General features: G+C 40.0%; 2 protein-coding genes across 3 annotated transcripts in view; both read right to left on the bottom strand.

The window, feature by feature from the left end:
* PGM1 (phosphoglucomutase 1) overlaps positions 1–2640 on the bottom strand; it is a 28474-nt gene extending 25834 nt beyond the window's left edge. The window contains exons 1-2 of one of the 2 annotated variants that reach the window (XM_074151509.1): positions 2490–2640; positions 1479–1557 (exon numbers count right to left, since the gene is read on the bottom strand). Coding sequence is in view for 1 of the 2 variants with exons in the window: in XM_074151507.1 (XP_074007608.1) it covers positions 1070–1315 (246 nt within the window). In the remaining variant the exon portion in view is untranslated. Of the gene's footprint in view, positions 1–1069; positions 1378–1478; positions 1558–2489 lie in introns of those variants that run through there. The other variant, XM_074151507.1, reaches the window with a different exon arrangement.
* A 412-nt stretch (positions 2641–3052) lies between these two features.
* The window catches only part of EFCAB7 (EF-hand calcium binding domain 7), a 29557-nt gene continuing 9754 nt past the window's right edge, over positions 3053–22855 (bottom strand). Inside the window, exons 8-15 of the mRNA XM_074151505.1 lie at positions 17193–17334; positions 15133–15242; positions 14016–14173; positions 13686–13819; positions 11318–11466; positions 9287–9496; positions 5197–5304; positions 3053–4095 (exon numbers count right to left, since the gene is read on the bottom strand). Coding sequence (XP_074007606.1) covers positions 4021–4095; positions 5197–5304; positions 9287–9496; positions 11318–11466; positions 13686–13819; positions 14016–14173; positions 15133–15242; positions 17193–17334 — 1086 coding nt within the window. The 3' untranslated portion in view covers positions 3053–4020. The remainder of the gene's footprint in view (positions 4096–5196; positions 5305–9286; positions 9497–11317; positions 11467–13685; positions 13820–14015; positions 14174–15132; positions 15243–17192; positions 17335–22855) is intronic.

The following is a 22855-nucleotide window of genomic DNA, read 5'->3' as shown; positions in this document are numbered from 1 at the left end:
CCCATGTGCACAACCAGAAACCTGCACAAGCTACGGCTTTATCCCAGGGAACAAGTCTCCCAATCTGTTTATTCACAGGGATCTAAGGTGCTGTCTGTGCTTGCAGTCAGGCAGGAACGCTGTAACTTTCAACTCCAACCCCTTCTTAGAAAAAATAAATAAACCAGTGTCTGTTGCTTTTCCCATCAGGGAAGGCTGCACTATCCACCACAGCAAGGCCAGTGCTGTTAAGGGATGCTGGGACAGGGACTGAAAATTGACCAGCTACCACAAATCACCGAAGATAAATTCCTACGTGGCTTAAAAAGAAACAGTTATTTGCTTCTTTATGCCATAAGAAGTCAGCAATCTCAAATTAATATTTTTTTTTCTTAAGAAGTTGGACATTTAAAGGCATCGAGGCACCTGATTGCCACTGGGAAGTCAAAATAGGTAATTCTTAAGGTTTTACTGTAATGTGTGACCCAATCCACTAAGCATTCCCAGCTCTCTCCTTAGTCTGTGAGGAAGAAAGCTTGCTGTAGGCGAGGAGGAATCAGGTGTCCCAGGAGAAGAGTATGTTTTTCATTTGGAAAAGACCAAATGGAGGGGAAAGCCTCCCTTTTCAAATTCAGCTTCAGTACAGCCATCCCTACCAACACCACATTCCCTGCTGGACTCCTCTGGGGCTGACCAAATGACAGGGCCAAGAGGAATCAAGAGGGATGAAGTCTCCAGCAGCGAGACACCACTGTGGTGGAAGGCACTGTCGCTCCCCACCCAGCACACCTCACCACCAGCACGTCATGCCACCGGTTTGTGCTGGGAGCTGGAAAACACAACTATCGCCCCAAGCAAGGAAAAAAAGCAGTAAAGAGGAAAGCTGCACTCGCATCCCACCTCCGCACTCGCAGAAGCCTGATGGCTCCTGCACGTATCAAAGGAAGGTAAAACCACCGGGTATTTTTTTTTTTTTACTACGTGAAACACAAGCTGAGCTGCGTCAGCTCCTGTGTCATTCACGGCTTTACTTCCACGCCACGGCCACGCAAAGCACCAGCGACCTCCAGCTCCCCCCGAGCATTCCTACCCCGTTGGCGGCGGCGATGCGGACGATGAGCTGGATGGCGTCCCTCATGTAGAAGCGGCCGTCTCCCCCCACCACCAGCGTGGCCTCCTGCCGCTCGCCCGCCGGCACGGTGGCCAGGATGCTCTGGATGAAGTTTTCGGTGTAGTGGGCATTGCTCTGGAAGACCGTCACCCGTTTGCGTAGCCCGCTGGTACCGGGTTTCTGGTCGCCGTAAGGCTTGGTCTTCACCGTCACGATCTGCACCATGGCCGGCCAAGGCTGCGAGTTCCGGGCGGCCGAGGCCCCGGGGGGGGGGAACCGGAGCCGGCCCCGCCACCGCGCCCGCCCCGCCGCCCGCCCCTTAAAGGCGCCGGCAGCACCGGAGAGGGTGTGGGGGATCCCTCCCGCCCCCCGTTTCCCAGCCCCGTACCTGGAAGGAGAGGGAGAGAGGACGCAGCCTTCCTGCGGGGCGGCGGGTCTCTGCGCCAGGAGGATGGCGATGCCAGCAACTGCGGGGGGAGGGGGGGGAAGAGGAAGATTGAGGGGCTCGGTCCCGGCGGGGGCTGCACGGCACCGAGCACCTCCACAACAGGGACCCGTGTCCCCCGAGACCACCACAGGCCCTGGCACCCCGGGCCTCGACTGGCCACCCCACACCGGGAGGGGAGCCACCCGATGCCCCCAGAAGGGCAGTCAGGGAACAGAGCGTTAGCAAAAGCCACCAAAAAGCTGCATTTTGTTATTACAGCTCTAGTTCTCAAAGGAAAGATAACATTCCAGAAATTCAAATTACAGCTGTTAACAGGCACTTTTTTTCCCAAATATCTCCCCTTAGAAGAGGAGAGGCTTTTACCTGTGTTCAGCCTCAAAAGCAGATGCTGGAATGTTTTTCTACCTTGGTGGTACCCGGACTTAGGGCAAACTCGGAAAGACTCTGCAGACACAACTGAGATCCCTATTCTCATCTCCTCCTGAGCAGGAAAGGTAGATCCCACCCTGGAGAGCCAGCCTATCTTCCTACTTAATAATAGTAACTAAACTCATTCTAGCAGCAAGAGGATCAGAAAAGAAAAAAGGTTCCTCTCTGCCTCGCCGTGTCACGTTTAACTAGACCCTACTTGTAGCAAAACCAAGTCTTTTCAGGTGCAGTGATTTCTCAGCAAAGCACTTCTTGCAGTTTTAACCATTCCTCTCCTAAAACGCAGAAAGGGTAGCTCAGGGATTCCCGCCGCATCTAACGAGACTGATTTCATAAACAAAAGAAATGCAAATAACGGAGTGCTCGCTTTTACTGTCTCCTGTACAGTGTCCCATCATTTCCCAGCTCCTCCTTGGAGAGGCAGCCGGGAACCTCTGACCTATCCACACCTCGCCCCAGGGAGCGTTAACACAGCTCAGTCTCGTTCGCTAGAAATCACCAAATGTTTGTGGGGCTTCTTACCACAACTTCTACTTCTTTTAGACAATTCTGACGATGAAAGCGGTATCTGCTGTACCTGCTAAGACCAAAAAAAGAGGAAAACTAAGCGGTCACCAGTAAAGCTGCCCCAGCACCAGTTGCTGCAGGGCGTAAATCACAGCCGGCCTCTGGCAGAGCTCTCATTTTGTAGCTGACATTTACTTGCCCAGGGTACGATTACAGCAGAGCGACAGCAGAGCCCAGGAGTTGCTGGCAGATAAATATAACTTTCCAAGACGCTACTCGCTGCCCTTGCAGATGAGGTCACAGACATTTAACGTCTATTTTAAACTCCGACACTTTTTAAGCATCCAGTGGTCAGGGTCATCATTTTTCCCCCCCTCGCATTAACAGACATTTAGAGGAACTAGGAAAACATAATGGGCTGAATATTTTTAGTACCTCAAAGTTGCTTGTCATTGCTATTGCAGCTTAAATTTGGTGGGCTTTAGTCTCCTTATTTCAGCGACCCTGGAAATAATTCATTGCTGTTAACAGTCAAGAACCTAAAATAAAACCATCATTTTCCTCAAATAATGCTATTTCCTTATCACATATTAAAGGCAGACTTTATTTATATAAAAGAGCATAAAAACAGTCAGTAATTATTCAGAACAAGTGTAAGATGAGTATTATCATCAAATGACATAAAAAGCAAATAAAATTAATAAAAAAAAGAACAAAATCCTTTATCAGGTGGCAATATGAAATCATTAACCCCTCCCCTTTATACTTTTCATGTCAAAACCACAATAGTGTTTAATTAGGAACACACTAGACCAATTTAATAAAACAAACTTCTTCTCAGTGAAACAGTTCCAGCAAGTAATGGAACTACATTACATGTTACAGAAATTAAGAGCATATGTAGGAAAACTAGGCTTTATAGAACACAATTACATGACAACTGTCAGCTTTGTTACTGAACAGTGCTAATTTTTACTGTCTCTCAATGTTTTTATGTCAAAGTATTTGGTTAGACAGCGGATGAGGAATAGTCTGTCAGAGGATATTACATACTTACAGTTATTCCATCTCTAAGTTAGAATCATAGAACCGTCTAGGTTGGAAGAGACCCTTGGGATCATCGAGTCCAACCATCTACCCTACTCTACAAAGTTCTCCCCTATATCACATCCCCCAACACTACAGCTAAACGGCTCTTAAACACATCCAGGGATGGTGACTCAACCACCTCCCTGGGCAGCCTGTTCCAATGCCCGACCACTCTTTCTGTGAAAAATTCTTTCCTAATGTTCAGTCTAAACCTACCCTGTTGGAGCTTGAAGCCATTCCCTCTCGTTCACTATCACTATAGTTATCACTATACATTTCTTAAAAGCCATTAGCAGAAGCGTGATACCAGAAATAAGTGATTCATTTGCTTTAACAAATCAAACTCTGGGAAGCATAAATGTATGCCAGCTTTTTGAGAGGGGAAAGACTATAAATTGTCTAGAAACTACCAGAAAAAAGTCCTGGTTTAGTCTGAAGGACTCTCTAACTGGAACGTTTAACGTAAGAGGGAATGCACACAACTATAAAGCCATTCTTCCTGCTCATTCAGCGGCATCACGTGCTGAGAAACCTGTGTACAAGAGAGAAAACAGAGATGAAACAGTCATTTATTGGAGAACTGCGTGTCTGTTACCTGAAGTGCTGTGTAAGCAAAATGAACTGGTTTAGCACTTACAGCACTGACATTAAATGACGAACATTCATCATCTATACTGACAGCTGCTTTCAAAACTTAGTAATTCATTTAATTGCACGACAGCAAAATATTAGTGAGGGACACCGAGCCTACGATTTATACTGAATGAAGCCGAAATTAAAATTCGTAAAACACCTTACAGGATCAGGGTATAGATAGCTAAAGTGTCAGCAGCAGTGTCAGAACAGGCCCCAACCCTGCCCGTGTCATGGGACTGCATCTGTTTAGTAGGGGCTTGAACGCATCCACACTGGAAAGCTGTGAAATATAAAATAGTTTGGAAGCCTCTCCTTTGAAAGAAAGAGACCATACTTTTCGAATAATAAAAAAATGGATTTTCCTCATAAATGAATAAAGAAAAATACCATCTGCATTTAGAATACATTTTCAATCTCATTCCATCCCTTAGAAATTTCCCTAAAGCCTGCCCAGCTTTGGAACCGGGACCAGCAGATCAAATTGCCTTGTGGCTAAATATGATCCATAAGTCAAGTTTAAAAAAAACAACTAGCCATCTGCAAGCCACACTGTGCGTTAAGGAGTGCAATATATATATTTGTTTCTGACTAGCACACGCTTGGTCTCTTTCTCACAGACATCAATATATTTCTGATTAAAATTTGCTAAGTAAAAAAAAAAAAAAGAAAATAAAAGAAAGCCTTAGCAAAAGAATATTCAAAAATATTAGTAAATGGTACATGTACTGAATGGACAACAAACAGGCAGAGGATGAAAAACTGAACAGCTATGGAGTTTTATAGCAATTTGCACAGGGAAACATGGACACATCAAGTACATGTCCAGCTCCAGCTTTGAAACACCAAGAACTATATCTCATCTCTACTGGTGACGAAGATGCCACTATCCACATGTTCATTATCACGATAAAAGGCCTGCAGAAGGAAACTGTACAGACGTCACATGATTTTTCCTTTTTGCTTAGATTTTAAGTGGGCCGAACAATAAAAATCTTACCATCATGGACTTTGGTGCCACTTCTACAGCAAAAACTGTAAGTCCCCGATTACTCAGGCAGTTCCTACTCTGCTCGTTGTTGACGTGAATAATCACTTTGTTGTCAGACTGCAGGTGGAAAGACATGAAGGAACCCATTACTCTTAATGGTTAAGTGGCTGCTCTATGTAACAACTACACATCCCTCTTACTTCCTCCGATTTTGCTATTTTACAGGATAGAAACGCTTTAAGGACGCTGATGTCTATTCTCTTTGAAGAGTAACAGCTTCAAATGTACCGCAGCACCATCGGAGCCCAGATCCATTATCAAAAGTAATTTAAGACTCGTTGAAATAACTCAAGCGCTTATGAAGACGCAACTTGGGAACACCACTTAGTGAGAAAACTATTTGCCAGGGAATGTTACAGATTCTAACAGCTTACATAGTTTCAAGAGGTGACTGGACAAATTCACAGTAGATTTTAAGTACAATGAAAATATTTCTGTCTCATGGAGTCCTTGAACTGCTCACTAGAGGTGAGGACAGTGGTCTGGAGAAGTGTCACTGGATGCTTGCCCAATTTGGGATGCAACATCCCCTGCAGGCCATTTCTGAAGACTTCTGTTTATAGAGAGTTTAATAGAACATTTGACGAAATTGGCCATCGGTCAGTCTCACCTCTGTGCCCGTCAAGATCATGCATCAGATCCTCCTGGAAACTATGCTAAGGCACATGGAAAATAAGGAGGTGACTGGTGGCAGCCAACATGGCTTCGCTAAGGGCAAATCATGCCTGACAAATCTGGTGGCCTTCTACGACGGGGTTACAGCATCGGTGGCTAAGGGAAGAGCAACTGATGTCATCTACCTGGACTTGTGCAAAGCACTTGACGCTGTCCTGCACGACATCCTTGTCTCTAAATTGGAGAGACACGGATTTGACGGATGGACAACTTCATGGATAAGTAATTGGATGGATGCGGTCAACAGCTCTGTGTCCAAGCAGTAACCAGTGACAAGTGGTGTTCCTCAAGGGTCAGTACTGAGACTGGCACTGTTTAACATTTTGTCAGAGACACAGACAGAGGGATTGAGGGCACCCTCAGAAAGTTTGCCGATGACAACAAGCTGTGTGGAGCAGTCGACAGACCTGAGGGAAGGGATGCCATCCAGAGGGACCTGGACGGGCTGGAGAGGTGGGCCTGTGCAAACGTCATGAAGTTCAACCAGGCCAAGTGCAAGGTCCTGCACCTGGGTTGGGGCAATCCCAAGCAGAAATACAGGTTGGGCAGAGACAGGATTGAGAGCAGCCCTGAGGAGAAGGACTTGGGGGTATTGGTGGATGAGAAGCTCAACACAAGCTGGCAATGTGCCCTGTAAGCCCAGAAAGCCCCCCGCATCCTGGGCTGCATCCTCAGCAGCAAGGCCGGCAGGGTGAGGGAGGGGATTCTACCCCTATGCCCTGCTCTAGGGAGACCCCCCTGCAGTGCTGCCTCCAGCTCTGGGGCCACCAACATCAGAAGGACATGGACTTGCTGGAGCGGGGCCAGAGGAGGTCATGGAGATGCTGGGAAGGCTGGAGCTTCTCTGCTGTGAGAACAGGCTGAGAGAGTTGGCGGGGGGGGGTTCAGCCTGGAGAAGAGAAGGCTCCAGGGAGACCTTCGAGCCCCTTCCAGTCCCTCAAGGGGCTCCAGGAAAGCTGGGGAGGGACTCTGGATCAGGGAGGGGAGCAATAGGACAAGGGGGAAGGGTTTTAAACTGAAAGAGGAGAGATTGAGATGAGACCTGGGGAAGAAATTCTTTGCTGTGAGGGTGGTGAGAGCCTGGCCCAGGTTGCCCAGAGAAGCCATGGCTGCCCCATCCCTGGAGGAGTTCAAGGCCAGGCTGGACAGGGCTTTGAGCAGCCTGGTCTGGTGGGAGGTGTCCCTGCCCAGGGCAGGGAGGTTGAAACTGGATGATCTTTAAGGTCCTTTCCAAGTCTAATCATTCTATGATTCTATGAAATTAATAAAAGTATAATAATTTAAAGAACAGCTTCTCTTGCTAAAGCTATGCAAGAAGAGTCCAGTATATAAAACAGAAAGCTTGGGTAACAGAATATTCTTTAACCACCAGTTTATCCCAGGCAATATTCAGACAGAAAACCTAAGGACATGCTACTGTACCTCCTCATTCAGTTGTCTTTAGATAAATCTCGATTTGACCGAGATGCTGGGAAATGTTTGATTCTTAGACAATGCTGTCCAACAATCTAACAATCTCTCTCTATTGAGAAATGGAATAGAAACACAGTTATTTTACACAATCAGCCTCATGCAGCAAAGAAGCTGCTATTAGACTGGTAAGGACTGACATAAAAAATATATTAAAGAAAAAAAAGAGCTATCTCTGATGCTCACACTACAAAGGGTTTGTGGACAACAGTGTAAATACAGTAATTCTTGAAATTAGGTATTGTTGCAGAAGCGTAAAGATAATCTAGTGTTAAGCAGCTTGTTATTCTGCTCTTGCTGCATCACGGTGCTGAAGTTCTACAGGGCAGTGAGATAAAGGCAAAGGAAAAAAATACCTGTACAGGAAGATACTTATGGCAACAGGAAGAAGGTCACCTAGATATTCACCTAGCACAGAGGGTATATTATAGTAAGTCTGTGCTTTGGATAGTAAGAAATGCCTCACTATTTCTTTTGGCACACAAATGGCCAGACAACAGATTTGGTACTGCTTACTCTCTGAATTTGAGCTCTGTATGAGTCAATTTTGAGTCTTTTAATCTCCCCAGGTCATGCCCTGACTAGGGAGGGTTAGAAGACGGGCACCTTTCTCTCCCCACTGATTAAATGCATATGCAAGACTAAAACAGAATCCCTCAGGAACTCACATATTTCCTTAATTTAATTACAGAAATAACAAAGAAACAATTATTTCCATTGAAATCATCAGTACAATAACTGAAGATATAATCAGGCTGCTTGCACTGCGGGAAGCTTAGAAGACAACAGATGCATGAAACTGTCTTTTTTATTACTTCTTTCCAGATATTTACAATACAAAAAAGCCTCCGGTCTACAAATTCTAATGAGATTTTCAGGGAAGTGCAACTATTTGCATCGATGCAAAATAGAAGTATTTATGAAACCTAACTGGTATAAATGCCAGTGGTCAGTGATTTTAATCAGACAGCACCCAGTTGCCTCAGTACAGACTTCATCTTCCTCTCTGACATATCCTCAAACATATAAATAACTCCAGGATATCCACCCTAAAGGGCGAAGTGCAGATCTAAACCCGTAGTTCCAAGGAGCCTCAGCATTCAGTCCTAATATTAGTCCACCAACCCACCCCCTTTTGCATGTTTGTCCTTTTAAAAATATACTTCTTGCTGTGGTCTTTTAAGATTTAAAGAATCTTAAGTTTAGCATCTTACTACACTGAATTTATTTCCTCATGGTTCCCAATATAAATGAAACTGAGAATGAACAGCAAGTTCATTAGGATCTATGCAAAAAGGTTTAAAACTTCTGCTTCTAACGACTTCCAACCACTTTTGCTTGGATTTACAATTCTTAGCTTGGATTAGTAAGTAAGCAGACCTGTAAGACTAGCCCGTTAACAATTCACCTATAATGCGCTTATAAAATACAATCAACACAAGTCACTGCTCCTTTACTTTCTTATACACACTGAAAGTACTAAATAGTGCCAATGCTGTAGTCTCTGCTCTTTCTGTAACTGTATTTCCTGTTCTTAGTATTTGTTTTCTGGTATTATATTATTATGGTATTTATTATAATATTATTATATTATGTCTTCAATATTGAAAAATTGGAATGTGAACACGAGCAAACAGATTCTATGTGAGAGTAAAACCTGCTTGCCTCACTATAATAAGCTGCCCCTTCCAAGAACACTGATCCAAGCTCTTTTGAAGTCTGAATCATATCTCAAAAAGAGCTTTGTATCAGGCACTTTATTGTTTTTTTAAATGAATTACATACAGAAACTTGGTATCAGAAAATATAATTCTCAAAAATTATGCAAGGAGGGAAGAAGAACAATAATAATAGACATGAATGTAAAGTCCCTTAAGCCAGTCTCATGCCATACCTTATTTTCAATAACAGAAGTGATTCTCCTGCCCGCTTTGTAGGTGTAGATGATTATGTTTTCACAGCCCTCCATTACTTTGGCCTCTCCTTTATTAACAACAGACTTGCAAATAGCCCTGTTGAGTTGCCAGCTGCCTGCCTCCAGATATACGGCTTTAATTCTGGGTTTGCATTTTTCTGCATAGATGTCAATGACAAAAGGGCACGCCTGCAATGGAGAAAAGAAGTTCTATCATCACTTTAACTCCAGTTTTTCCCCTCAGATTTTCATCCACAGCTCCTAAGTGCTGTCATATATGTTCTGAATTATCCAAATACAAGTATGTCACTGAATATTAAATACTCAAAATGTGAGAGCCGTGGCAATCTTTTTAACCAAATGAAAGCTCAGGACAAATGAATGCTTTTCCTGCCAGTCACAGTACACTTGATATGCAGGTTGGCGCATTTGGCTCCAACACGGCAAACCCTTCCTTGGATAGCAAAACGTTCAGAAATTAAGATGAAGTATGGATGTATTTCGGTGTCTGCAATAAACCCATCTCCTTTACTTGTCACACTCTTGCTATTTGGGCCACTTCATACAGATTTAAAATATCTGCAATGTTGCATTAAGCACTCTGCTCTTACAGTATCTTGGCTAAGATTAGTACAAGTAACAACCAGGAATTTGCATTTTCTTAGACTCAGTAACAGCACCTCAGTTTCTTTCAAATGGCTGTTGGAATCCACTAGGATTTCTCGGTTCTGTCTTTAATTTGTTAGAGGCCCAGTGCTCCTGAAATACCAATCTCTTAAACCATCTGTAATCGAGGAATTAAAGGGTTAAGTAGATATCCATTTTTAGACAAACAACTAAAGCATTCGGAGAGCTATATTGTCCTTTGGAAAGCAAAAACGATGGCCACAAACCACAGCCAGTATAAGGTCCAAAATACCTATAAGAAATTTCTATTTGATAAAAACCTCCCTAAAATCTTCTTTCTTAGAGAATAGCTCCCTCTTACGTCTGAAATGCAGAAAGACATTTTTGTAGTTCTGCAAACCCTATTCACAGGAAAAGGAGAAAATGCTACTCATTAAGAAATCATTCACCATGATCTCAAATTTTCACTGAGAGACAACTGATCTCTCTCTACCACCCCAAGTATTTTTGCTTCTGTATATATTTGTTGCATGCACATGTATCTTTATATGGTGACTACACTGACCTGATTTAGTTTAACAACAATTTAAGAAATAATCAGACTATGATTAAAAAAAATAAAAATCAGTTTTTCTTGGCAATGAAAGTTAAATAATGAAATTATCTGCATATTTAATGTTTTCTTTATTTTTTCATAATTTCTTTTCTATTCACTAAGGGTATACTCTAGTGAGAACTATTAACACCAGTTTCTGGGGAAAAAAAAAATCTGTAAGAACACAGAAACATTAGAGAAATAATCCCTGGTCCTGTAAAACAAACAGTGTGCCACCAGAAGTTCTTTCATTAAAATTTTATAACACACCTTCAGACACTGCTGTGAAAGGCAACAGTAACAGAAATAGCCATGTCTAGAAATTAAGAATTCTGAATCATGTGGAAAAAAAGTTATCTTCTCTTTATCTGCTTCTGTTGCAGCTTGGACCAGGAAAGTGACTTTTTTAAGCAGAGCAAGTCCTGCATTTTGTAGGTTTGCTGAGAGATCAGAGTTTACCATCACTGTCTTCTTATCATTTCCCACCAGCCAGGTGCATGAATTCTTTCAATAGGTATAACCCAAGATTCCTTCCTCTACAACCCCATGAAGTACTGTCTTTTTTCTAAAGCAAAAAGCAAATTTCCTCTTACAACAGTGCCAGTGTTATCCTAAGAAATAGGTTACCCATAACGACTCAAAGTCACAGTGTAAACCCTCTATTAACTGTTTGGACTGGATCAGTAACCTACTGAAATCAATTTATGACAGACAGAAACAGTACTGCAGTTAAACACATGCAGCAAGTTGTATGTGAAGCAGTTATTTTTGTGATACAGCCACTGTACCTCTGTCATTTCTAATGCTTTATTGTAGCCCAGAGACAATAAAGTGACCCAAAGGTCACTAGGATCCCCTTCACGGTCATTGGCTTCCATGAGATTCAAATCCATAAATCCTTGTCTTGTTAGTTCATTCTTCTTCATATCAAAATTCTCTGTTTAAAAAGAAATATAAGGTAGCACTTAAACATCTGTTCTCTCTACAAACACCCTTTATCCTTCCAAAGCCAAACTCCCACTTATGTTAACAAGGTTTAAAAGATGGAGTCATTTTGCAGCTTCAGGCTCTCCATATTATTTGGGAAAGAATGTCCTTGACCAGAGACGCGCTCTTTGCAGTGTCCCTATGGATTTTAGATAATGACTAGAAACAGCTGGTCCCTTGTACAACGCAAAAGAGGGTGAGATTTCAAAGCAGAGTTCATATTGATTCTTTTTTGCTAGCAGTGTCTGTTGTAGCTGAGATTGGCAGTATGGGGTATATTAGGAATGGGAAATTAAAGTCTGCTGGGGCCAGCACCCTTAGTGCTTGAGGTCCTTGATATATAAATGATTTACTTAGTTCCTAAAAAGCAATAAAATGCCAGTAATCCTAACACCCCTCTCTTGATAGAATATCATAGATCGACCCCTCTAATGTCAGCAAACACATAATTGAAATGTCCTTGTGTCAGAGGTTTTTAAAAATGGTTTTCTCATCTTCATAACAATGCTAAATCTTTACTATATATTATTAAAAAGGGATTACCAATTTAATAAATCTATCTGAGAGTACAGATGCTATAATAAATGGCTTGAACTTTGGTGTCAAGATTTATGATATTCGTCCGAACCCTTCAACTGATTAATGACCTGGTAAAACATTCACCATATTCTCTTCTTTCCTCTCTTGTAAACTTCACACAGGCATCCACCCCCCCCTAACTCATGTTGAGACCAGTGCACAGAGCCATAACACGGACAAAGTCATCAAGTGTGGAAAAGCACATACAGGGATGAAAGAGCCGAGAAACTCATTTATAGAAAAGTATTTTTGTACGAGCTTTCCATCATTTAGGAAAAAGGCTGATATCTAATTAGAGTGTTTTGGGGAGAAACAGTAGGACTTGCCAGATTTAAAGTATTTTGGCCCAAATTAGGCAATGTGTCTTAGCCTACCACAGACAACATCATGACATGGGCCAATAGGCTTCCCAGGGAGGTGGTTGAGTCACCATCCCTGGATGTGTTTAAGAGACGTTTAGATGTGGTGTTGGGGGATATGGTATAGGGGAGAACTTTGTAGTGTAGGGTAGATGGTTGGACTCAATGATCCCAAGGGTCTCTTCCAACCTGGATGATTCTATGATTCTATAATAGATAATTATATGCCATACTGGCATTTCAGAAATAAGTTGCAGAGAAACTATACCTCTTATAGAAACTTCCAGTTTTCATACAATGGTTTCTAAATTTCCAGTTTGTCCACTCACTGCATCTAAAATCCCCACACTTTGAAAGTCACTGCTTTCATGCACGGTATTATTAGGGCAGCCTTACAGTCACCAGTGGTTGCATTCTCCTAACCCTGTTACAAGATAAATCTGTGTATTCTCAAGGCCTTCGCAAGCTCAAAGCAATGCCACAGAATTCCGTTTTTCTTCAAAAAATTGAAGTTTGTGGCCTAACACTGCTCCTGTGAGCTGGCACAGTGCCCAGGAACAGTGATGAGATGAATCAGCAGATAGAAAATGAAGGTACAGCTGGAAGTGTCTTAAGTGTCTGTCAGCCTCCTCGTCTCATTCACGAAGTCTCAGAATCTCACGCTGCCATACAGTGCGATATGGGCAAACTGACACTATATATTAATTGTCAAAAGAAAGCTTTTTAATAAAAAAACCTGCTTATATCTGAAGAAAATATATAGTTTTCTAATGTATAATTTTCTAAACAATCATCATAAGCTCTAGACGCCATTTTTAAAGCATCACATACACGCTAATTAAATGTCCCTCTCAACACTGAGATATGAAAGCTTAATCTGCAGAAAGGAGATTGATTAAACAAATACCTGTTACATCTTAATTCACCATATGATCCATGATTAGAAAACCTGTAGTTTTTGGCAGCTATCAAGTCTTTCACCTACAATACTTTGCAATTAGCAATGGGAGGAATTTTCTCAGCAGGTCAGTGGCACAGAAACCAGAATGAAGCAAAACTGTGGACAGGAGACTGGAAAAGGAAAGAAAAGAAAAATAAAGGGAGAAGAGAACAGTATCTACATGTGGTTTGGGGTAAAGGCTACAAAATGCTCAGGTCTTCTATATTATATACATAATAGGATGCTATAAACAACAGCTTGCAAGTAGATTGATAGCCTTAATGAACTTACCCTTGCACACAGCCCATGCTTCCTCATCACATTTCTCACCACTAGTTCTCAGTTCAAAGAAATTGTATTCCTCCAAACTCAGAAGGCCATTTCCATCCAAATCAATTGTTTCAAATATATCCAATAAAGCCGCTCTAAAAGATGAAAGAGGAAGAGCTATTTCCAAATACTTGTTTCCTTTACTTTAGTATTGTCAATAACTATTCAGTCTATTTGAGAATATTCCGTATAAACAGTACTTTAATAAAATACAGTTTTTAAAAAGCCAGCTGTTATTTGGAGCACACGCTTTTATAACAGCTACCATGCCTGTTTGGGAATATGACTCACCGGAACTCTTTGGTTAGAACCAGTTCTCCATCTTCACCTCTATACACCAGTTTTGCCTCTCCAGTAACTTGTGTTTTTACCTTCTTCAACCTACAGCCTGTTGTGAATGGGAGTAGCCAGTAAACTCCTGATCCAAGCTCCCCTTTCCATCCAAACATCTACTCTTAAAAGAAGACAGACAAGTTTGTAAGTTATTTCTTAAATGAGAAGTATTTTTATTACTTTTTTACTTTTAATATTCATACAAAAGGGATTAATTACTTGAAAACACTGGTAATGCTAAGTTCTTTCCTTAAAGAAAACATGTCTACAGTGAGATGCTGCGTGATGCCATTTTAGAGCCACAAAAATTAGTGAATCTCTTAGTTATAATAAAAGTTAGAAAAACATCCAGGACCAGAGATGAGAGGAGAACAGTCATTACTGGATCCTATCATTTTTCAGCTTTGTAACATTCTTTAAAACAAAAGCAGCCAGAAGCAGGCTGACAAAACCCACTGAGTTTTCAATTTCCTCCTTGATTCAGTAGCTTTGTTCAAACTAGCAACAAAAACCTCCGATGTAAAAAGTCACAAGTGACTTAAGCTTTAAGAAACAGAGTTCCCTGTGGCTTGGAAGGGGGAAGCAACTTAATGCTGCCATTTCTCCTCCCTTATTTCTGCCATAGGATAAGAATATTTTGTGCACTATGAAGTTCAAAATCATATATATGGCAAAGAGAAAGAAAACCAAAGAAATTTTAACAAATTTTACCTTTGAAATTGGAATACAAGTGAGTTTCCACAGAGTATCTGTACAGATAACCAGAAACTCAACAATACTTGCCACCACACCACAGGATAATATGGTCCTCACAGGAATTTCATTAAACTTCTATACAAGCAGCTTGCAATTCAGCCCATCCAAAGGGCACAACTAAGACAGTATTACATCCTACCCTGCATACATTCCATCAGTTTTGAAAGGGAACATGCACAGAAAAGTGTTTCTTCTCTCCTCTAGTCTGATTAATTACAGTTTGATTTCCTTCTGAACACATGGGAACTCACCCACAGAGCATTAACACATACACTAAAGATAGAAGAATTAAAATAGGATTACAACAAAAATACCTAACCTCTTTGTTTTGTTGTTCAGTAAAGCTCACAAGCTGTAGATTTTCTTGGGTTTCATTTTCCTTTAGAATATACAAAGCTGTATCCACTGACAACCAATGACAAGATTTTCCTAAGAAAAACATTCCCAACACAAATGCTTAGTATTGGCATAAAATTGTTTTTCTTTGACCCCCAAAGTAGATATTTCCATGGTATTTATAATATAGATCCCTGTGAATGTAAGATGGAAAAAAAGAATCCATTATATGCTATTGGGACTTCCTTCCTATTTAGGCTGATCAGATAAATTGTTCTAAGTCTTGTGATTGTCTTACAGGTAATGATTACTTTTAATAGTTCTAATATTAAAACCTTTGGTAGTTGAGGAAGCTAATTTCATTGTTTTCTGCCATTAGAACAACATTATTATTTATTACTTTTCTTTATACTAAGGCTCCTAGATATTTGCAATTAAGGATGTTAGCAAAATTGTATTATAATCTCATCTGATGTTCTGTAAAATACTGTTAAACTCATCTTGACTGGAAACCCAGATTACGTGCAAAAGCTAGCGATACCAGAAGATGTAAATCTCAGAAGTATAAATTTCAATCATTTCTAAGATTTAAATAGCAAGATCGTCCCATGTGGCATCATGCATAATTTGTTTGTCTGATCATGCATGATTTGTTTGGTTTGGGTTGGGTTGGAATGGAGGCCTGGTCTTAGATTCAAATAGCATCTATGTTGAATAGATGCCATTTGACTCTCTTTGATTTCTTGTAGCTGCTCAGCTCCTGAGGGCAATCAATCAATGAGCTATTAAGTGGTCTTCAAGTTAATCAGACCAAGCAAAACCATGAACGTAGGGGTTTAGTTCTTCTACAGTTAGCAGTCAAGATTACCAGAGTGGCTACATACCGCACAACTTCGTTAAAAATTTGAAGGTATTTTTGATTTCTCATAAAAAAGTAATTGCTTTGCTAACCTGAATCCTTTCTTTACATACCAATATTATGCCTTCCCCTTCACAACCAAACACAAAGACATTTCTACATACAGGACAATGATATTGTGCAAAAATAGAATTTTATTTATTTAAGTAAGTACTCTTTTGGTTCCACAGAACGTCTGGACAATTCTGCAACAGAACTATTCTAAGGCACAGTTTAAGAGGGTGCCACGTGAAAAAAGAAAACTCATGAGCACAACACTGACACATTGTTACTCAAATCTATTAGTATCAGATCACTTTTCCTCACCATTAGAAGTCTTTTGATCAACTTCTCATTTCAAATAGGTAGTAATTGGAAAATGACTACTCTCGGTCAATTATTGGCAGTGAAGTTTTTATTACCAACCTCAATCAGAATCAATTACCAGCCTGTGGCACAACAGCCAGTCCAGATGACTCTAAAACATCTTTGGGATCTAATGGCTCCTCTTTCATGGGATTAAAGAGGAAATAATCTACTTGGGAAAAAAAATAATTCCAATGTAGCAACTAGATAAAGCCCCTTCGTGAATCACCAGAGAGAACAAAGCCAATAGTGTTTGGAAAAAACGGAGCACAAGGCTGATCTCAGGTGGCCTAATGCTGGGCTTCACTCTTAAAATGAAAATGGGCAAACTAAGATATAAATTTCTCAGACAAGATTCACAAAGAACACAAGATCTTTCAGGCAACGTTCACTAAGTTTTGTGGTGTTGTTGCTCACAAAATACATCAACACCTTAAAGGGAGATACTGCAAACAGGGTTAACATTTCCATTTTGTAGTAAGAAACTTCACAAATCTAAGGCCAAAAATAACCTAAGAAGTTGCCTGACTACAAATAGAAACATAATGGACTCACCTGATTTTCACCGCCCAGGCAGTGAGCACAAAATGATAAAGCAGAAAATACAGTCTGACAAGTGAAGTTATATTTTCAATAGGATTCTGTCTACAGAGAAAAATATTGCTATATTGCAATATCACAAAATATTGCAAAGTATTGAAAGTGAGAAACGTATCAGCAGGAGGAGAGAAAATAATTTTGTAGAGGAAAATTCTCCAAAGAAATAGAAATACACTCACCTTCTACCTGACGAAGGTTTAAAGGCTTGATGGTAATACATACTGCAGACCTTTGAGGTAAGTGCAACCTGTACTTGTGACTAACAATTTCACCATCTTCTTCTAAGTAGAAGCATCCTTTGGACTGTGCACACTGCCATTCCTGGAAACCAAGCAAATATTAGATGTCACCTTCATCTGTGATTAAGATAAAAGCACCTTCTTGGAAATATTAATTAATTTGATGATTTAGTAAATCCTGCATAAAAATATACCACAAGATACAGCGCTCATCTTTTTTTTTAATCAATTTTCTCAAATAGCCTTTTTTGTAGTCAATTTTTGCAGATCAGTTAGTCACACTGCTTCACTCGTGAAAATGCTTGAAAAACATACAGATTGCTCCAATGCTTAAATAGTGGAAATGAAATTTAATTGCCATGAAGAATCAAACTGAATTCATGTTATTCTCTGAACTGTGTGATTTACCACTGAAAGGCTGGAATTTTGCTACATTAGTTCCATCAGGCTAGTCAAGCAAAGAACACAACTGATTAGCTGAACAAAGAGGAGTTATTTGCTCAGACAAATCACAAACATAAGTACTGGTCAAATTGCATGATTCTTCTTGACTTCTGTCAAAGCTACTGGAGTGACGTAAACTGAAAACTGCTGTGTTTGTGAATAATATGGTTTCTAAAGAATCCATGATTTTGCTGAGATGCTCTAACAGCTACATCCTTCAATTTTTTATTTATTTTTAAACAGCAGGTCACAATTTTCAATTTCAAATGTAACTTCAATGATACTTCTTCAGCAAAATAAAAATAAAGTCCTTAAAAACATATTGTATTCCTTGAGGAACGCAAGACGTTCTTGATTTGCCTTCCCTGGTCTGGATTAAGTCCATTATTTCTAGTCACTCTCCTAGCAATGGAAGATAATGTCTTCATCAGAAGAAGACAAGCTTATCATGAAGCTAAACAGTCTTCATCAGTGCTACATTTCATTTCTCCTCTTAAAGAACCAGTTCCCATTACGTCACATTCATGCTCAGTTGATGGTACTTTACAGTCCATGACCTAAAGGTGTCAGGCAAGAACTGGACTTTACTAGTGTCCGTACACCCAGGATGCCAAGTAACATACTCGGTAATACACGTAGCTCTGATCCTGAATTTACATTTCTCCATTCAGAGCTCTATATTTCTTAAGAATATATATTACTTGGGGACTTATGGATTTCAGAGCCACCAGTCCTGTGCCACAATGTTACCACTGATTTCTGCGGGAACAGGACCAACTCCTCTGTGTTAAACTTTTCTCATTCAAACATTACCAAATTCATCTTCATTATACTCCTTCCTAAGAACTTTTTAGAAATTAATCAAAACAAAGAGAGATGTACTTTGAGAAAACTAACCACCTGTATTGGCATAGAAAACCTGCAGAATCTAATACTATCTCTCACTTCATTTTCTGACTCTGAATCACTCTTATCATAAGTTTCACCCAAATAGCACGAACTCAGCTATGAAAAGAATCTTCACACTAAAGGAACAAAAATATATCATCCTGAAAACATGAATTTGGATAAACACTGAGAATTCCAGATTTTACATAGCTGGAAACTATTTTAATCTCAAAATACTTATTATTAAGGTAAGACTACCCTATCCCATCCAAGATGTTGATCTAAAGGCAACAATTATTTCATCCTCAGTATCCCAATAGTTTTGGTAGCATAATGCATCATACCAATTTTAGATGTCAAATTCTGCTAATTATATTTGCATACAGCTGACAACAGGGAGTACTTTTAAGTACAAATACTATATACTTTGCAACTCACTTTCTGCTGTTCTGTGGAGGTTTGAGATTTTTAAAGAAAATTAAGACTTTGCTAAGGAAGTTCTAAGAGACTTTAAAAGTAAACACACTTCCTCTGAGCACAGACTATCAAAAGGACAAAGATCAATTAAGCTACCTAAAACTAAAGTGGGACATCCAATCCCTGATGGAAACTAATATCCCAGTCCCTCTCCTCCCATAAACTTTACAGTTAAGACAGCATGTTGGATCCAGGGCCTTCGTGGGCACCCATCTTCTCTGACCTCAGAGATGCAGAGGAAACAGCATGCTGTTAGAGGAACAATGATCTCATCTCACCAGCTACATCCACACTGCAAAATAAAAGACAGCAAGAAGCAATTTATCTTCCTGCGATCTACACAGTCAACATCATCCCATCAGGTTTTATAACCTTGCACGCTCCGTGCCATGACCTACCCCACAGCCTGTAACGTCTTGGTTGAGATGCAGAAACAGAAGATTATGAATGGCATTGGAAAATAACCCCAAAATAACCCAAATTACCACATGGGTTCTAGGAAAAAAAAAAGCAAGCCAAGTGCCATTTAAAGTGGACACAATCTGCCTGAGAGGGTGCAGGGCTTAAGCCTTGTGGACGTGAAGCTGCCCATGATACCTGGTCCACAGAGTCAGAGATCAGGCCCTGGCCACCTTTTATGTAGCAGTATAGACCTAATTAACAAGGCCACCTAAAAATGTTATAATGATCTTTATCCACGAGACTAGATTTCTAGCAAAAGGGGTCCAATCACAAAGAGTAATCGGCAAAGAAGTGAACAGAGACAAAAGTTACTGAGACTTAACGGTGAGAGTTAAATGTTGAGCAACAAATGGGGTTCTCTCAGTGAAACAAGTGGATAATGGGAGTTGACATTAACATCAGTCAACATAAATCAGTGCTAGAATTCAAATACGTAGTTTAATCTGTTAAATCATTCCAGTAGTATTCCATTCTCTGCTTATTTCAATACCTGCATGACTCCTAACTTCGTCTAAAGTCTATATACAGCAAATTGAGATTTTTTCCTTAAAACTTGACACAGCTGTGATAAGCTTAGAGACTGAATGAGCCAACGAGTTAATACCTTACAAAACTGTTTGAAAAATTAATGGCATTTTGAAAAGACCAAAGTCAAAAGGTCTTGCTAATGAAGCAACATGGCTGTTCTTTGAGACATAAAAGAGCACAATGTAAGTTTAAACAGCAGCCCAAATGTGCTATAACCACTAAAAGAGATACTCTGACAATTTTCACATACAAAAATTACTTTAACAGCCACGTTCTATTCCCCCTTTCTCACTATGGCAGTGGCCTTCAAATCATCATCTCACAGATAGTCCATGCGGAGTAGCTTTGTCCTGTTTGTTTACCTTCCATTTTCTAGCTGTTACTTCAGATGAAAGACCACACTTTTTGCAGGTTTTCATTTAGATAGACATTGCTACAACAGGGACATCAAACAATCCAAGTAAGCAGGGAAAATACCTCAAGATTAAGGTGTGAGCAACAGTAAACAAAAGTTTGACAGTGCTTTAGGAATCAAATACTAAAGTGCTGTTCTTACAGAGAGCGTAAGGTGGTGCTATATTCTCTAAATTATCCATGTCAAATTATGAACAGGTATGTAAACTGGGGAAGCTAAAAGATGATTTTCTGTTTTGATTTTAGTATGCCACTTCAAAGCATAACATGAGTTGTCAAATAATAGCTAACATAGTGGGAAACGTTTATATTGGAAATATTAATCATCAAGAAATGTTAGGCACTACCTGCTGCTGCCAGTGCTGGCCGCTGCCCAAATAACACATTCCACTGCTATTCCAATTTCAGTTAATACTGAAATTGTCCACACACTCATGCAGAATTCCAAATAAAAAGCAATGTTTGTGAGAGGAACTGTTCCTATGATTAAAGCACAGGGCTTCGGTTCAACACTTTCTCTTGTACAAACCTGTTCCATGTTGTTTATGCACATCTGTAGCACTTCTGTTAACTGTCTATTTTTTTTCTCCCCAAAGTTATTTACACGGCTTTGAACATGTCACAAAACTCCACTGACAAAAAGAAGAATGGAGAACATGGAAGAATGTACTATGAATACATTCCATGTTTTGTAAGGGGTTTTACGTTTAGACATTTCCCATGTTTTGACTTCCACTGTTTCCCTCTGACAGAAAAGTAAAGCTGGTATTGGTCCTACTTCATTATGGCAATATTTTCTTTCTGTCCCAAAAAGACAGGTGAACTGCAGAAAAGAAAAATAATATTTCTGACTATAAGATAAATAAGAAGAAATTTTGGGTGCTAGATTCTGATCCGCACCCAAATGAATCGCTGTGTATTTATTCACAGAATCACAGAATCACCTAGGTTGGAAGGGACCTTTTAAGATCATCTAGTCCAACCAATGAAAAAAAAAAAAAAAAAAAAGAAAAAAAAAACAACAACAAAAAAAAAACCCACACACACCCCCCACCACACCACCCAACACTAATCCATATTCCCAAGCACCATGTCAACTCCTCTCTTGAATACCTCCAGGGATGGTGCCTCAACCACCTCCCTGGGCAGCCCATTCCAATGCCTGACAACCCTTTCAGTAAAGAAATATTTCCTAATATCTAACCTGAACTTCCCCTGGCGTAACTTGAGGCCATTACCCCTTGTCCTATCATCTGTAACTTGGGAGAAGAGACCGACCCCCGCCTCTCTACAGCCTCCTTTCAGGTAGTTGTAGAGAGCGATAAGGTCTCCCCTCAGTCTCCTCTTCCCCAGACTGAACAACCCCAGCTCCCTCAGCCTCTCTTCTTAAGACTTGTGCTCCAAATTCATTGATTTTGACAGAGTTTATATCATGTCCTTAATAGTTAGGGCTGAAAAAAAATAGTAGTTCTACTTACACCTTTTCATGTTTATTGATTGCTTTCAGTTTTTGTATGATGCTAATCAATAGCAATCGATATCTGCTTTTTTTTTTTTTTCAGTCAGTTCTTACTGGCTTGTACAAAGCAAGAGGAATCCAATATTGGGAAACTGTGCGATGGTTTTATACACCACATATCATGTTTGAACAAGGTGAAATTGCAGGTTAAATTGCATGGAGGTCCAGATACCTAAACAGACTGCAAAAAATTCCTCGGAGATTATGTTTTTAAATTTTAATATAGAACAAGTGTCACCGTATAGCAATGTCGAAGATCTAAAGGACTTCAGAGTTCAATAACAAATACAGAGTTGTTATTTGAAACAAAAATGTAGCTCATGAGAACAATCAGTTCAGTTTTCCAGCAGCAGTTATACTATGTGGTCATAACCATTTTTTCCCTTTTATACAGGAGTCTCAAGGTGCACATTTTTAATGTATCCTAGCAGTTTCCAGTTAATGTTTTATATTTCTACAGCTATTATTTTCTGTTGAAAGAAAACTAGTAAAGGTTCAGTCAAGAAAGGGAAAACAAAGGAAAAAGATCAATATTAACACTCTACAAATATTGACTTAGGAAAGTGACTTTGTTGTCTTTCTCCCAGAGGAATTTGTATTGAATGAGTGATTTATTTAAAAGAAAATACTGATGGAACATATTAGTCTAACTAAAAATCAATATTTTCAGGCTACAGCATATATTTACAAATTAATGCTCAACAAAGTGAATATGCTCACAGATCTGTTATTTATTTCCAATTACCTTTCATATAAAGGTTTATGATACACAATCTTTCAGACTACTTAAGCATTTAAAGTTCTCACCAACCTAATAAATTATTAAATTTTAAATTTCTCAAAAAGTCATTAAACGTTTTATCCAACAGTG

The sequence above is a fragment of the Numenius arquata genome, chromosome 8, assembly GCF_964106895.1.
Source record: "Numenius arquata chromosome 8, bNumArq3.hap1.1, whole genome shotgun sequence".
In the NCBI taxonomy this organism is placed as follows: domain Eukaryota; kingdom Metazoa; phylum Chordata; class Aves; order Charadriiformes; family Scolopacidae; genus Numenius; species Numenius arquata.
The sequence above is the reverse complement of the archived record's forward strand: the minus strand, read 5'-3'. Positions and strand labels throughout refer to the sequence as shown.